The 18,089-nt window shown below is 38.4% G+C and overlaps 1 protein-coding gene across 1 annotated transcript in view; it reads left to right on the top strand.

Moving 5' to 3' along the window:
• LOC128695522 (angiopoietin-1) overlaps positions 1 to 18,089 on the top strand; it is a 284,657-nt gene that overhangs the window by 136,641 nt on the left and 129,927 nt on the right. The window contains exon 6 of the mRNA XM_070093171.1: positions 2,444 to 2,601. Within this exon, the coding sequence (XP_069949272.1) occupies positions 2,444 to 2,601 (158 nt within the window). The remainder of the gene's footprint in view (positions 1 to 2,443; positions 2,602 to 18,089) is intronic.

Here is an 18,089-nt window from a genome sequence, read left to right as displayed (position 1 = left end):
AGTAAAATGTCCTTTGCGATATGAAGTCTTTTTTAGTTTATATTTATGTTATGTGCTGGGTTTTTGTATGTTGAGATGTACTTATATACTGCTTTGTTTTATGCATACAGTGCATCCGATTAATGTGAGTTTGTAAAACATTTTTTTGAGTATATATCTTTCTGTTGTATTGAGCCTTTGTCATAAGTCAGGCTTTATGTAAAGTTTTATATATGTATGGTTTCAGTTCATTTAAAGTTTACATAATTTAGGTCAATACCCAGATACCAGTTTGTTATCATTGCTATTTTCTTGATGTAAGTTACAGCTGTATGGCATACAGACATATCTAGCGAGTTTATAGACGCATTCCTTTCGTGACTGATATTTTTGTATACAGGTTTATTGTAACAGTACATGTGTTACAAAAAATGCGATTTCTAATAAGGTTAGAGATCTCCAGTGAATACTAGAAAGGACTGCCCTTCTAGCATCCAGCCTGTTACTGGGTTTTCGTTACAAGTAGTCAGTATCCTGGTCCAATTATCCATTAGAATTCAGTAAGATTCAATAGTGCTTCAGGATTACAACTGGTAGGCTACTAACTAAAGAAATTAAAATTTAATAAGTTTATTAATAATAAAGTTGTCTAGGTGTATATTATCAAAGAAAATTATAGTATTCAACTGAATATAATATAGGATACAAGTTGCTACACTTCTCTGGTGTACAGTAGTATTGTGCTGAAGGCACATATCACATCATTATGGCTTTTAAGTACCGTCTGGTACATTGTTAACATTTAATAACATACAAATATATACAAGTAAGTTTGTGTGTATGTGTGTAAGTGCTCTAAGTAGTTCGCTATGTCTCAAGACTCGACTAGACTTAACCAGTGACTGACTAAAAGTCCTCACATAAACTAACTTCTTGACCAACTTGGCAATCAGAACAGCTTGCTTGAACAATAAAACAACTGATAGGCTGAACAGCAACATAACAAGCAACAGTTACACAGAATCAGGAACAAGGAGATAATATAACGACACTAAGTAGGGACCATCAGCAGATCCTCCACGAAAGTCACAAAACTCCCATACTACTGAATCTAAGTTCAGCATAAGAAAATCCCCGACTGTGACAGTACACAGATACCAGTACAAAGTAGGTCAGAAGCTACAGCTCAGGACCTGAGTCTAGACTATTTTCTGTGAACAGAGTTACACAGAACCAACAACAAGAGAGTGACAGAGACGATCTTCCAACAAGAGCCAGTAAGGAAGACACGTCTTGTCGGAAGCCAAGCCAAACAGAAAAGAGGATGAGTCAAAGCAAGACGCTCTCACCCAAGTGAGGTATGACCACCCCCCGATCACGTGACTCTCCGTGGACTGCTGCTGCCCAGCAACACAGATAAGCCCGCAGAGAAAAAAGCAGAACTGGTAGTTAGACAATGCTGTTTGCTACTTAACACTCGAACTATGAGCACTACTACTACAACTAGCCCATCTCTTTGGGTAGGACCTACTTCCACTGGGGAATCCCGCCTACCAGTGGCTATGCCCTCGTCTGCTACCCGTCCCATTTCCACCTCACGTTAGTATATAAGCGTCAGGCAACTTGCTTCTGCTGCAGAATCTCCACGACTACGGTGCTCTTCGCACCTACTCCTAGGTTGAGGGACTGATTACCTCATCTTCTGTACATAGTTCTACTTTCTTCAAGCTATGTCCTAGAATTTGTATTGATAAAGCCACTGGAGGGCGAAACGTCTACAATAAAGATACCCAGATGTTGCACATGTGTCTTAATTTCATCTTGTCGGTATTGTATACCATTCTTGTACAACTTATTTAGTAGTTTGTGTAGTGAATATTTTATCGCTCATCACCAGTGTCAGTGTTACATATTGATATATGTATCTATATATATTTGTACTTGAAGTTTTAAATAAAATATGTATAAAAAAAGATGTAGGTATGTGGTTAAACTGTGTCTTCCGGTCACCTTCAAAAACTTTACAGCTGCTGTTTAGTTCTCAAGGGAAACTATATTGACTTTACTTTTCGTAATTTCTATTTTTGTAATTTCTCGGATCGTGAAATGGCAGAAAAACATCAAAACATTATTATTATTATTATTATTATTATTATTATTATTATTATTATTATTATTATTATTATTATTATTATTTTTATTGTACTAGTAATAGTGATAGTTGTAGTGATGGTAGTAGTAAAAGTAGTAATAGTAATAATAGTAGCAATGGTAATAGCAGTAATAGAAGAGGTAGTAATAGAAGTAGTGGTAGAAATAGCAGTAGTAGTAGTAGTAGTAGTAGTAGTAGTAGTAGTAGTAGAAGTAGTAGTAATAGTAGAAGTAGTAGTAGTAATTGTAGCAATTGGTGGTGCATTATTTTTTCGAAGTATATATAGTGGCATGGTTATAATTTTTTTTTCAGTTCTGGAGTGGGTGTGAGAGTGTTGTGTGAAGTACAAGAGGGACACATGTGGACAGTGTTGCTAGTCCGCCAGCACCAGATTCCACAAGAGATCTTCGCCAGAAAGTGGCAAGACTACAAGAACGGCTTTGGCAACCCACACGGGGAATACTGGATGGGTAAAGCATGCTATCTTTAATCTTAATGTTCTAGCTCACCTAACTCGTGATTTGTTTATCTTTCTGTGTTTCAGTTCACGTACAGTTGTGGAAAAAAATTCCTATACTATCTCTGCTGTGCAGAAGCGACATCTGGCAACTTAGACGTAGTAAACAGAGGAGTAAGGACTATTTTCATGAATAAATTAATGAAGGTTGTAACAACAATGGTAACTGGTTGACAACACTAATTGCCGATACTTTCTGTGTATCTATACAAGAGAAGATTTATGACTACAGAAATTATTTAGCTATCTTTCAGATATTATATCCGATATTAAAAAACTACAAAATTATTTAAAAGGTGACCGAATATATTGAAAGGGAAGTGTTATGATGGCAGGTCCATAATCATTATATACCAGTCACCTCTACTATGATGAGCTGTATAGTCCTTGTGGCTTAGCGATTCTTTTTGATTATAATAATAATAATCTACTATGATGAGGCATAATTTTGCTGGACTTGGTTTCCATGTTTTACAGAATATTGATAATTTGTATAAAATATAAATAATAAAGTCACTCGTTCTGTTACTTTAGAATGAAACGCACACACACACACACACACACACACACACACACACACACACACATACACACACACACACACACACACACAAACACACACACACACACACACACACACACACATACACACACACACACACACACACACACAAACACACACACACACACACACACACACACACACACACACACACACACACACACACACACACACACACACACACACACACACACACACACACGCACGCACACACACACATACACACACACACACACATACACTGTTGAGAAATGGCATTACCAGTTAAGTTTAAAGGGAAACTTAACTTAGAAAGACACCTCACCGCCTGCACAGCCGCCCCTGCAGACGAGGTCTTGAGAAGCTGTCGAAGTCATCTCTCAACGGGCTGTAAAGAGTTATAATTTGTAAGATTATAAATTACCCCTAGGGGGTGTTATGTCAGCATATTTCATTTACTGATGGCTGACAAACTTACTTGTGTGGACTCAAAAGTCCGCCCCTTACTGCCGACTATAGGTTGATTACAAACTCCTTGCGACTCAAGAACTGCGCAGTCCCCCGTACTACAAGAAATTCGTAACCTACCTTGCTCTTGTAGCGTGAACTATGGTGTTCTTCACACCTTCGACAGGTATCGGTGACTTGATAGAAGCTGAAGTGTCCTTGGATGTCCACGTCTTCCATAGTCTAGGAAAACGCACATTGGTACACTATGTTCTACAAGATTTGTCTTTATTGCTCACAATCTTATCACTAAAGAAGCTGATAACACTTCTCTTAAGTGTTTATTGTGTTTTATGAGACACTTTGTTCACACTAACGCGCAGATCAGTGTTCGTTGGTTATCCTGGCATCAGTGTCACTCTCAGTAGTCAAAAGTAATCTGAAGACGCCACAGCGCCCCACGCCATTACTCCCCTAGCAAAAAGGAAAAGCTGACCTAGTACTTTTGCTTCCTTGCCACTTCCTTGATGAAGCAAAGCAGAATGTTTGATTCTTGCTGTCTTAAGCATAGACAACAATGTCCACTATCTTTACTATGGTAATAAAGTGAGAGCAGGATTTTCCTTAATTGTCCTGCTAAGGTAAGAGATGAACTGTCTTTTATTAAGCTACACTTTGCAACACAGGACCACACGGAGCGTCGAGCCACGTCACATACTGGTACTGCATCTGGGGTCAATTACTCGCTGTAGCAGTAAACAGGATATTTGCCCCTTCTGAGAGGGCTGGGCCCCTCAGGACTGAAAGGGGCTGAAGGGGGCTGAATGGGGCTGATACCCCCCTCCTGGAGAAATTTTTCCACACTGAGGGACGGCGGAGGTTCGCTGCAGGTGAACTATTCATCACTTAACATTAATTTGATTTTCTCACTCGCCACCACTGCTGCTTGTCTTTTCTGAACAGCTTTAGTCTATGTGGTTTCTGGAGAATCACTAATTTTGTTTTCAACACTGTGTAATTCTAAGGGCACTAGTTTATTTATTGTCCGCTTATTCACTACACCTTTGCTTAAAACATCAACTGTCCTGATGATTCCATTTGCATCAGGATATATGGTCACAATTTTTCCAAGTGGCCATTGGGACCTCGGACCATCATTGTCAATAATCACTATGTCACCAGGTCTTAAGGACTTATGATTTTCAGGAATACCAGCTCCATAGAAGTGTTCTCTCAATGAGGTGAGATAGTCTTCTCACCAAATTTTCTCCCAACGTTCAATCACTTTATTAAGGTGTTTGAATTTACGTCTGAGTTGCTCAGGTTGGAAATAAGTAGGATCCTCTATGATTTCTTTATCATTCATTGGAGGAACAGGTTCGAGCCTTCTTCCATGGAGTAAATGAGATGGACTTAACACTTCTAATTTGTCCAGATCATCGGTAACATAAGTTAGAGGTCTGTTGTTGAATCTATTTTCTATTTCAGTCACAACTGTACGGAATTCTTCTAAGTCGATTCTTTGACGATGAAGAGTCTTCCTTAAACAACGTTTTACAATGCCGATCATTCTTTCATAAAATCCGCCGTGCCATGGAGATTTAGGAGGAATGTATCTCCAACGACAACTGCGTTGATTCAGCATCTGTTGTACTTCTGGTTGATCAAAGATCTTGCTTATATAAGCAGCACCAGCAACAAAGTTTGTTGCATTATCTGAAATCATCAGTCTGGGACATGCCCTTCTGGCTGCAAACCGTCTGAATAATTTGATAAAGGTTTCAGCAGACATGTCAGTGGCTACTTCTAGATGTACTGCTCTAGTTGTAGCACAAGTGAACAAACAGATGTACACCTTGATAGGAACTTTGTCAACTGTTTTGGTTAAAATTATTGGTCCAGTGTAATCTACACCTGTCACCTCAAATGGAGTGACATGACTAACTCTTTCAGAGGGATATGGAGGTGGACCTGGATACTGACATACTCGCATATCGTAGTGACGACAAATAATACAGTCCTTTATTTGTTTTTTTCACACTTTGTCGACCTTGAGGTATCCAGTAGGATTGTCGTATATGACAAAGTGTGTCAGCTACCCCACCATGTAACACGTTACTGTGGGCGTTTTGCACAATCAGTTTTGTTAGCCAATGATTCTTGGGGATCAATATTGGATGTATGGCTTCTTTAGGTAGTGAAAAATTATGAATTCTTCCTCGACATCTTTTAATCTTTTCTGAGTCGAAATAAAGTCCTAAAGAATTAATCATGAAAGGTTTCTTTGGGGATTTATCTTGTGTTTCTAGAAATTTATATTCTGTAGAGAAAACATCTTTCTGTATTAGTTTCATCCAGTATTTAATGGGTTCAAGATATTCATAATCAGGTTTTATTCCTTTAATGAATTTATGGACAAGAGCTGTAACTCTTAAGAGTTTTCCCAAAGATGAGTATTTAGAGCCATCAATGACTATTTCTGTTGCGTCTGCAGTATTTACACAACTTATTTCTGCTGTGTTCTAGCAGACTCTTTCTTCTGGCATAATGTGAGTTTTTTGTTGAGGCCAGTTATTTTCATTAGAGAGCCAGTTCGGTCCGTGGAGCCATAATTTATTATCCACAAATTTCTTGAGTGGGACACCACGTGACAACATGTCAGCTGGATTCTCTTGGGTAGAGACGTGGAGAAAGAGATAATCTCTCTGCATCTCTTTTATTTCTGCTACTCTGTTCTGTACATAGACCAACTTACTCTTATTATTTCTTAACCACTGGAGAACTGCTTCATTATCACTCCAGATCACGGTTTTTTCAATAGTGAGATGATCAAGTACTTTGTTGAGATAGACAGCTAATTTTGTACCTACATAGAGTGCTGTCAGTTCCAATTGTGGTACTGTTCTGACCTTCAAGGGTGCTACCCTGGCCTTTGAAGTAATTAGTGTACTTCCTTCAGCATTACTCATGTAAGCTACAGCGCCATAACCTCTGGTTGACGCATCACAGAACACATGTAATGTGTAATTGTTTCCCTCTTGACCTATTTGTCTGGGAAATTTAATTTGATGAAGTTGTTTAAACTCCTTGGATATTTCATCCCATGCTTGACTCATTTCTAGAGGCAAGTTCTCATCCCATCCAATTTTGAGCTTCCATGCATCTTGCATAAGCATTTTACCCTTTATGGTAATTGGTGAGACGAGTCCTAGAGGATCAAAACATTGTGATACCTCTGACAGTAAACTACGTTTAGTGAGTGTACTGCATGATTTATTGTTTATCTTTTTGAGACTCAAAGTATCTTCCTGTGTGTTCCAATTAAGTCCCAGCATATTGTTGCAATCAGGAATTTCAGCTTCAGGGAAATCTTCTTTGATAAGTTCCCTTAATTGATTTGAATTAGTATTCCACATCCTTATAGGCATATTTGCTTCCTTCATCTCCTTGTTAGCTTCTCTGTATAAGGATTTCAAATCCTCCTCTTTATTCACAGTACCTTGAAGATTGTCCACATAGAAAATTTTCTTTAAGATTTCTTTGAAGGGACTTTCAGATTTCTTCAAATGTGTATTCAGAGTAGCTTCTAGTAAGAATGGAGAGGATGTTGCACCAAACAATACTGATTTGAAACGATAAGTTTTCACAGGACTTTGAGGATCATGTGGATTTTCAGGCCACAAGAATCGAGTATAATCTCTATCTATTTCTTGTAGTCCTACTCTTAAGAAAGCTTTGGAAATATCAGCCGTGTAGGCATATGGGTTTGTGCGAAATTTCATAAGCACGTCTCCAAGCTTCTCAGTTAGTGAGGGTTCGGTCATCAGACAGTCATTAAGACTTGCTACATCTTTATTTGCACGTGCGCTGCAATTGTATACAACACGTAGTGGAGTGGGTTCAGAATCTTTTCTGACTCCATGGTGCGGGAGATAATAAGCTTCTGTCTTCAACTTATCTTCGACTATTTCCTCAATGAATTTATTGTCCAACTGTTCTTGTATGATATTATCATAGACAGTCAGTAGCTCTGGATTCTTCCTTAGCTCATGTATTTGTGCTTTCATTTGTCCTAAACCCATGCGATAATTGCTAGGCAGATGTGGTGGATTTAATTTCCATGGTAACCTAACCCAATACTGTCCATCTTTATATTTGACAGTGTCCAAATATTAGTTATAAGTCTGAGACTCTTGTGGGCTTGGTTTATTTGCATCAATACCTATCGCATCTAAATCCCACAACTTATCAACAGGTTCATTCATTTCTTCCAGTAATGATAATTTTTGCTGTGGTACATGATCAGCGGTTATTCTCGTAACTAGTACATTTTCCACTGAATCAATATCAGCTTCTTTTCCACTTTGAGAGGGAATGGGACCACATATCATGTGGCCTCCTGCTGTTTTCAGCAAGTAAATATCATGTTTACTTACTATATTTTGCACAAAACAGTGATAATAATCACTTCCAATGATTAAATCAATTGGACTAATTGTGTCCGTCTGTATGTCAGGACAGGCTAACTTGATCTTAGCTGCTTTCAGTGCTGCAACTGTTTCTTTTAATACCTGGATCTGCACAGACTTAGGCAAATCATCTACTACCACAGCTTCTACTGTCTTTTTCCTGTTTCCTAGAGCAATAGTGATTCTTGTTAGGTCATATGTCTGTTTACCAGAATTGTGGAAAAAAACAGCTATATCTAACTGTATTTTGGCATAGGGTTGTTTATTCAGTTTCTGCAACACTGTTCTTCTTATGAAGGACCTTTGTGAGCCTTGATCAAATAATGTTAGCACATTGGTTTTGTGTAATTTATTAGATAAGTCAACTCGAGTTATCGGGAGAGCAGTTGCTTTAAACTTATCTCTCACATTTAATGCTGTTGCTTGTTGACTTCCTGATTCTGTGGAAGTCTGCTGCTGTTTAGCAAAAGTATTTGGGCATAATGCCGTATGATGCATACCCTTGCATTTAAAACACTTCTTCAGTGAGCATTTTCCTCCCTTGTGTTCACCTAAACACTTGATGCACCTTTTCAGCTGATGAACACGTTGTTTACGTGCCTCCATTGATGTGTATTGAATACAATACTGTGCCCAATGTGTTCCATCACAAAGTACACATTTTGGAGTAGGTTTATGTGTGACAGTCTGTTTACTGTCTGTTATATTCACAGCTTGATAAGTGCCTATATGGGATTTCCCATTATGTGGTTTAGTGGGAGTAGGTATACTCTTTTTATACTGAGTTGAAGGTTTATTATCAACTGGATTTGTGAATTTTTCATCTTGTCTCGTTGCTTGCATGCATGAAACTATTCTTTGTAAACCATTGCTAATTTCTTCACAAGTGAAATAGCGTTTATTGAATCGTTCAATAGTTTGTGGTGACAACTTATCCTGTACAGTACCACTGATAAACCAATCACATTGCCTTAGGTCATATTTAGCATCTAGAGTTCTGAGACTATTGTCTAATGTGATTCTAAACGCCTGTAAGTCTGAAAAACCATGTTTGGGTGGCTTCAAACTTGATATTAAGACTGCATGTCTAACTCTGGCCTTGTCAGCATCGAAGTAATTGTCTGCTAAGACACGTAAGGCTATTTGATAATTACCTTTAACCACCGGAAATGACTTAATCAGTTCATAGGGTTCTCCCTTCACAAGACATTTAAGGTAATTGAACTTAGCAATCTCATCTATGTCAGTTCGTGAATTTACTATGGACTGAAAACCACTAATGAATTCTTCATAATTATGACCTTGGAAAATAGGTAATGACAATGTAGGTAAGCTTGGTAATGGGACACTTGTTGTTGTTACAGGTGTAACAGGTGTTTGACCACTAGTTACAGTAGGTCTCTGTGACAGAGTTTTGCGGCAGATAGCCTGTACTACTGTCCACCTTAATTGTTGATTACTAAAAGTATCCAAAACATTTTTAATTTCATCCTCAGTTGGGTCTGATTCAAGAAAATTCTTTTCGTAATGTGTATAGTCTGAATTAATTATTTCCAGACGTTGCGTAAGTAATTCAAATTTGACCTCAAGATCATCAAAATCTATGTTTGTATCTTGAGATAATCCTATACAGACTGAAATTAGATTTTCTAATTGTGTAATCTTAGTCTGTAAAGACTGAAACTGAGTTTTCAAACAAGCCATTTTAATGGTATACTGAAAATTCTAGCACCACACTTAGAGTGTTTAAAAAACACTGTACTGCTTTAAACAGCTGAGTTTTTGTTATGCTTAAGTCAGCAATAATCGAGTCAGACACTACTGACCTACTAAGCTTAACCTCAGGGTCAATGACCATGAAGGGTACACAGTACGTGTGGCTGGTGTTTTTGGCTTGAGTTTGCTGTGTCAGCCTGACCACGATGATTAATCGTAAATAACGATGTTATACACTTCATTCACTATACACTATAAATGTCACTGTATAACTGTAAATCACACGTGAATATTACTTACACATATATAAATGTCACTGTTAATATGTATTTGAAAGCTTTCACTTTATATATAAGTTCCTTTAATATAACAGGTATATCTATAAGAAACAAACTTTAACACAATCTTGTCTCTTAATTTCTGTTTATAAACATTATAAACACTATGTGTATATACACACAGACAAACTGAACATCAGTTGGAATGTTGCTGTAGTCAGCATTTCTGAGAGGTGGAGCAGTAGATGCCGGGTGCCATCCCCCGTTTTCTTGTTGGGTGAGTCACTCAGCTCCCGTTTTCTTTGGGTGAACGCTGGGTGAGCGCTCGTTTTCTTTTGGCTGATCATTCTCTGTGATTGAGTCTGGAGGGACTCATTTATACTGATTTATATTGTAAAACACTAGTTTTACAGCTTTTTTCGAAGGACCTTGGCTCGTAGGTTATTTGTACACTGTAGTACAAAATATTTGGACCACAGTGTGGCCTTTATCCGGTTCGAGCACGACCAATATGTTGAGAAATGGCATTACCAGTTATGTTTAGGGAAACTTAACTTAGAAAGACACCTCACCGCCTGCACAGCCGCCCCTGGAGACGAGGTCTTGAGAAGCTGTCGAAGTCATCTCTCAACGGGCTGTAAAGAGTTATAATTTGTAAGATTATAAATTACCCTTAGGGGGTGTTATCTCAGCATATTTCATTTACTGATGGCTGACAAACTTACTTGTGTGGACTCAAAAGTCTGCCCCTTACTGCCGACTATAGGTTGATTACAAACTCCTTGCGACTCAAGAACTGCGCAGTCCCCCGTACTACAAGAAATTCGTAACCTACCTTGCTCTTGTAGCGTGAACTATGGTGTTCTTCACACATTCGACAGGTATCGGTGACTTGATAGAAGCTGAAGTGTCCTTGGATGTCCACGTCTTCCATAGTCTAGGAAAACGCACACTGGTACACTATGTTCCACAAGATTTGTCTTTATTGTTCACAATCTTATCACTAAAGAAGCTGATCACACTTCTCTTAAGTGTTTATTGTGTTTTATGAGATACTTTGTTCACACTAACGCACAGATCGTTCTTTGTTGGTTATCCTGGCGTCAGTGTCACTCTCAGTAGAGTCAAAAGTAATCTGAGGACGCCACAGCGCCCCACGCCATTACTCCCCTAGCACAAAGGAAAAGCTGACCTAGTACTTTTGCTTCCTTGCCACTTCCTTGATGAAGCAAAGCAGAATGTTTGATTCTTGCTGTCTTAAGCATAGACAACAATGTCCACTATCTTTACTATGGTAATAAAGTGGGAGCAGGATTTTCCTTAATTGTCCTGCTAAGGTAAGAGATGAACTGTCTTTTATTAAGCTACACTTTGCAACACAGGACCACACGGAGCGTCGAGCCACGTCACATACTGGTACTGCATCTGGGGTCAATTACTCGCTGTAGCAGTAAACAAGATATTTGCCCCTTCTGAGAGGGCTGGGCCCCTCAGGACTGAAAGGGGCTGAAGGGGGCTGAAGGGGGCTGATACCCCCCTCCTGGAGAAATTTTTCCACACTGGGGGACGGCAGAGGTTCGCTGCAGGTGAACTATTCATCACTTAACATTAATTTGATTTTCTCACTCGCCACCACTGCTGCTTGTCTTTTCTGAACAGCTTTAGTCTGTGTGGTTTCTGGAGAATCACTAATTTTGTTTTCAACACTGTGTAATTCTAAGGGCACTAGTTTATTTATTGTCCGCTTATTCACTACACCTTTGCTTAAAACATCAACTGTCCTGATGATTCCATTTGCATCAGGATATATGGTCACAATTTTTCCAAGTGGCCATTGGGACCTCGGACCATCATTGTCAATAATCACTATGTCACCAGGTCTTAAGGACTTATGATTTTCAGGAATACCAGCTCCATAGAAGTGTTCTCTCAATGAGGTGAGATAGTCTTCTCACCAAATTTTCTCCCAACGTTCAATCACTTTATTAAGGTGTTTGAATTTACGTCTGAGTTGCTCAGGTTGGAAATAAGTAGGATCCTCTATGATTTCTTTATCATTCATTGGAGGAACAGGTTCGAGCCTTCTTCCATGGAGTAAATGAGATGGACTTAACACTTCTAATTTGTCCAGATCATCGGTAACATAAGTTAGATCTCTGTTGTTGAATCTATTTTCTATTTCAGTCACAACTGTACGGAATTCTTCTAAGTCGATTCTTTGACGATGAAGAGTCTTCCTTAAACAACGTTTTACAATGCCGATCATTCTTTCATAAAATCCGCCGTGCCATGGAGATTTAGGAGGAATGTATCTCCAACGACAACTGCGTTGATTCAGCATCTGTTGTACTTCTGGTTGATCAAAGATCTTGCTTATATAAGCAGCACCAGCAACAAAGTTTGTTGCATTATCTGAAATCATCAGTCTGGGACATGCCCTTCTGGCTGCAAACCGTCTGAATAATTTGATAAAGGTTTCAGCAGACATGTCAGTGGCTACTTCTAGATGTACTGCTCTAGTTGTAGCACAAGTGAACAAACAGATGTACACCTTGATAGGAACTTTGTCAACTGTTTTGGTTAAAATTATTGGTCCAGTGTAATCTACACCTGTCACCTCAAATGGAGTGACATGACTAACTCTTTCAGAGGGATATGGAGGTGGACCTGGATACTGACATACTCGCATATCGTAGTGATGACAAGTAATACAGTCCTTTATTTGTTTTTCCACACTATGTCAACCTTGAGGTATCCAGTAGGATTGTCGTATATGACAAAGTGTGTCAGCTACCCCACCATGTAACACGTTACTGTGGGCGTTTTGCACAATCAGTTTTGTTAGCCAATGATTCTTGGGGATCAATATTGGATGTATGGCTTCTTTAGGTAGAGAAGAATTATGAATTCTTCCTCGACATCTTTTAATCTTTTCTGAGTCGAGATAAAGTCCTAAAAAATTAATCATGAAAGGTTTCTTTGGGGATTTATCTTGTGTTTCTAGAAATTTATATTCTGTAGAGAAAACATCTTTCTGTATTAGTTTCATCCAGTATTTAATGGGTTCAAGATATTCATAATCAGGTTTTATTACTTAAATGAATTTATGGACAAGAGCTGTAACTCTTAAGAGTTTTCCCAAAGATGAGTATTTAGATCCATCAATGACTATTTCTGTTGCGTCTGCAGTATTTACACAACTTATTTCTGCTGTGTTCTAGCAGACTCTTTCTTCTGGCATAATGTGAGTTTTTTGTTGAGGCCAGTTATTTTCATTAGAGAGCCAGTTCGGTCCGTGGAGCCATAATTTATTATCCACAAATTTCTTGAGTGGGACACCACGTGACAACATGTCAGCTGGATTCTCTTGGGTAGAGACGTGGAGAAAGAGATAATCTCTCTGCATCTCTTTTATTTCTGCTACTCTGTTCTGTACATAGACCAACTTACTCTTATTATTTCTTAACCACTGGAGAACTGCTTCATTATCACTCCAGATCACGGTTTTTTCAATAGTGAGATGATCAAGTACTTTGTTGAGATAGACAGCTAATTTTGTACCTACATAGAGTGCTGTCAGTTCCAATTGTGGTACTGTTCTGACCTTCAAGGGTGCTACCCTGGCCTTTGAAGTAATTAGTGTACTTCCTTCAGCATTACTCATGTAAGCTACAGCGCCATAACCTCTGGTTGACGCATCACAGAACACATGTAATGTGTAATTGTTTCCCTCTTGACCTATTTGCATGGGAAATGTAATTTGATGAAGTTGCTTAACCTCCCTGGATATTTCATCCCATGCTTGACTCATTTCTAGAGGCAAGTTCTCATCCCATCCAATTTTGAACTTCCATGCATCTTGCATAAGCATTTTACCCTTTATGGTAATTGGTGAGACGAGTCCTAGAGGATCAAAACATTGTGATACCTCTGACAGTAAACTACGTTTAGTGAGTGTACTGCATGATTTATTGTTTATCTTTTTGAGACTCAAAGTATCTTCCTGTGTGTTCCAATTAAGTCCCAGCATATTGTTGCAATCAGGAATTTCAGCTTCAGGGAAATCTTCTTTGATAAGTTCCCTTAATTGCTTTGAATTAGTATTCCACATCCTTATAGGCATATTTGCTTCTTTCATCTCCTTGTTAGCTTCTCTGTATAAGGATTTCAAATCCTCCTCTTTATTCACAGCACCTTGAAGATTGTCCACATAGAAAATTTTCTTTAAGATTTCTTTGAAGGGACTTTCAGATTTCTTCAAATGTGTATTCAGAGTAGCTTCTAGTAAGAATGGAGAGGATGTTGCACCAAACAATACTGATTTGAAACGATAAGTTTTCACAGGACTTTGAGGATCATGTGGATTTTCAGGCCACAAGAATCGAGTATAATCTCTTTCTATTTCTTGTAGTCCTACTCTTAAGAAAGCTTTAGAAATATCAGCCGTGTAGGCATATGGGTTTGTGCGAAATTTCATAAGCACGTCTCCAAGCTTCTCAGTTAGTGAGGGTTCGGTCATCAGACAGTCATTAAGACTTGCTACATCTTTATTTGCACGTGCGCTGCAATTGTATACAACACGTAGTGGAGTGGGTTCAGAATCTTTTCTGACTCCATGGTGCGGGAGATAATAAGCTTCTGTCTTCAACTTATCTTCGACTATTTCCTCAATGAATTTATTGTCCAACTGTTCTTGTATGATATTATCATAGACAGTCAGTAGCTCTGGATTCTTCCTTAGCTCATGTATTTGTGCTTTCATTTGTTCTAAACCCATGCGATAATTGCTAGGCAGATGTGGTGGATTTAATTTCCATGGTAACCTAACCCAATACTGTCCATCTTTATATTTGACAGTGTCCAAATATTAGTTATAAGTCTGAGACTCTTGTGGGCTTGGTTTATTTGCATCAATACCTATCGCATCTAAATTCCACAACTTATCAACAGGTTCATTCATTTCTTCCAGTAATGATAATTTTTGCTGTGGTACATGATCAGCGGTTATTCTCGTAACTAGTACATTTTCCACTGAATCAATATCAGCTTCTTTTCCACTTTGAGAGGGAATGGGACCACATATCATGTGGCTTCCTGCTGTTTTCAGCAAGTAAACATCATGTTTACTTACTATATTTTGCACAAAACAGTGATAATAATCACTTCCAATGATTAAATCAATTGGACTAATTGTGTCCGTCTGTATGTCAGGACAGGCTAACTTGACCTTAGCTGCTTTCAGTGCTGCAACTGTTTCTTTTAATCCTTGGATCTGCACAGACTTAGGCAAATCATCTACTACCACAGCTTCTACTGTCTTTTTCCTGTTTCCTAGAGCAACAGTGATTCTGGTTAGGTCATATGTCTGTTTACCAGAATTGTGGAAAAAAACAGCTATATCTAACTGTATTTTGGCATAGGGTTGTTTATTCAGTTTCTGCAACACTGTTCTTCTTATGAAGGACCTTTGTGAGCCTTGATCAAATAATGTTAGCACATTGGTTTTGTGTAATTTATTAGATAAGTCAACTCGAGCTATCGGGAGAGCAGTTGCTTTAAACTTATCTCTAACATTTAATGCTGATGCTTGTTGACTTCCTGATTCTGTGGAAGTCTGCTGCTGTTCAGCAAAAGTATTTGGGCATAATGCTGTATGATGCATACCCTGGCATTTAAAACACTTCTTCAGTGAGCATTTTCCTCCCTTGTGTTCTCCTAAACACTTGATGCACCTTTTCAGCTGATGAACACGTTGTTTACGTGCATCCATTGATGTGTATTGAATACAATACTGTGCCCAATGTGTTCCATCACAAAGTACACATTTTGGAGTAGGTTTATGTGTGACAGTCTGTTTACTGTCTGTTATATTCACAGCTTGATAAGTGCCTTTATGGGATTTCCCATTATGTTGTTTAGTGGGAGTAGGTATACTCTTTTTATACTGAGTTGAAGGTTTATTCTCCACTGGATTTGTGGATAATAACTATTGTTTGTAAACCATTGCTAATTTCTTCACAAGTGAAATAGCGTTTATTGAATCGTTCAATAGTTTGTGGTGACAACTTATCCTGTACAATACCACTGATAAACCAATGACTTTGCCTTAGGTCATATTTAGCACCTAGAGTTCTGAGACTATTGATTCTAAACGCCTGTAAGTCTGAAAAACCATGTTTGGGTGGCTTCAAACTTGATATTAAGACTGCATGTCTAACTCTGGCCTTGTCAGCATCGAAGTAATTGTCTGCTAAGACACGTAAGGCTATTTGATAATTACCTTTAACCACCAGAAATGACTTAATCAGTTCATAGGGTTCTCCCTTCACAAGACATTTAAGGTAATTGAACTTAGCAATCTCATCTATGTCAGTTCGTGAATTTACTATGGACTGAAAACCACTAATGAATTCTTCATAATTATGACCTTGGAAAATAGGTAATGACAATGTAGGTAAGCTTGGTAATGGGACACTTGTTGTTGTTACAGGTGTAACAGGTGATTGACCACTAGTTACAGTAGGTCTCTGTGACAGAGTTTTGCGGCAGATAGCCTGTACTACTGTCCACCTTAATTGTTGATTACTAAAAGTATCCAAAACATTTTTAATTTCATCCTCAGTTGGGTCTGATTCAAGAAAATTCTTTTCGTAATGTGTATTGTCTGAATTAATTATTTCCAGACGTTGCGTAAGTAATTCAAATTTGACCTCAAGATCATCAAAATCTATGTTTGTATCTTGAGATAATCCTATACAGACTGAAATTAGATTTTCTAATTGTGTAATCTTAGTCTGTAAAGACTGAAACTGAGTTTTCAAATAAGCCATTTTTATGGTATTCTGAAAATTCTAGCACCACACTTAGAGTGTTTAAAAAACACTGTACTGCTATAAACAGCAGAGTTTTTGTTATGCTTAAGTCAGCAAAAATCGAGTCAGACACTACTGACCTACTAAGCTTAGCCTCAGGGTCAATGACCATGAAGGGTACACAGTACGTGTGGCTGGTGTTTTTGGCTTGAGTTTGCTGTGTCAGCCTGACCACGATGATTAATCGTAAATAACGATGTTATACACTTCATTCACTATACACTATAAATGTCACTGTATAACTGTAAATCACACGTGAATATTACTTACACATATATAAATGTCACTGTTAATATGTATTTGAAAGCTTTCACTTTATATATAAGTTCCTTTAATATAACAGGTATATCTATAAGAAACAAACTTTAACACAATCTTGTCTCTTAATTTCTGTTTATAAACATTATAAACACTATGTGTATATACACACAGACAAACTGAACATCAGTTGGGTTGTTGCTGTAGTCAGCGTTTCTGAGAGGTGGAGCAGTAGATGCCGGGTGCCATCCCCCGTTTTCTTGTTGGGTGAGTCACTGAGCTCCCGTTTTCTTTGGGTGAACGCTGGGTGAGCTCCCGTTTTCTTTTGGCTAATCATTCTCTGTGATTGAGTCTGGAGGGACTCATTTGTACTGATTTATATTGTAAAACACTAGTTTTACAGCTTTTTTCGAAGGACCTTGGCTCGTAGGTTATTTGTACACTGTAGTACAAAATATTTGGACCACAGTGTGGCCTTTATCCGGTTCGAGCACGACCAATATGTTGAGAAATGGCATTACCAGTTATGTTTAGGGAAACTTAACTTAGAAAGACACCTCACCGCCTGCACAGCCGCCCCTGGAGACGAGGTCTTGAGAAGCTGTCGAAGTCATCTCTCAACGGGCTGTAAAGAGTTATAATTTGTAAGATTATAAATTACCTTTAGGGTGTGTTATGTCAGCATATTTCATTTACTGATGGCAGACAAACTTACTTGTGTGGACTCAAAAGTCCGCCCCTTACTGCCGACTATAGGTTGATTACAAACTCCTTGCGACTCAAGAACTGCGCAGTCCCCCATACTACAAGAAATTCGTAACCTACCTTGCTTTTGTAGCGTGAACTATGGTGTTCTTCAC

The sequence above is a fragment of the Cherax quadricarinatus genome, chromosome 42 (genome assembly GCF_038502225.1).
Source record: "Cherax quadricarinatus isolate ZL_2023a chromosome 42, ASM3850222v1, whole genome shotgun sequence".
Taxonomy (NCBI): Eukaryota; Metazoa; Arthropoda; class Malacostraca; order Decapoda; family Parastacidae; genus Cherax; species Cherax quadricarinatus.
Note: the sequence above shows the minus strand (reverse complement) of the source record. Positions and strands in the feature narration are given on the sequence as shown.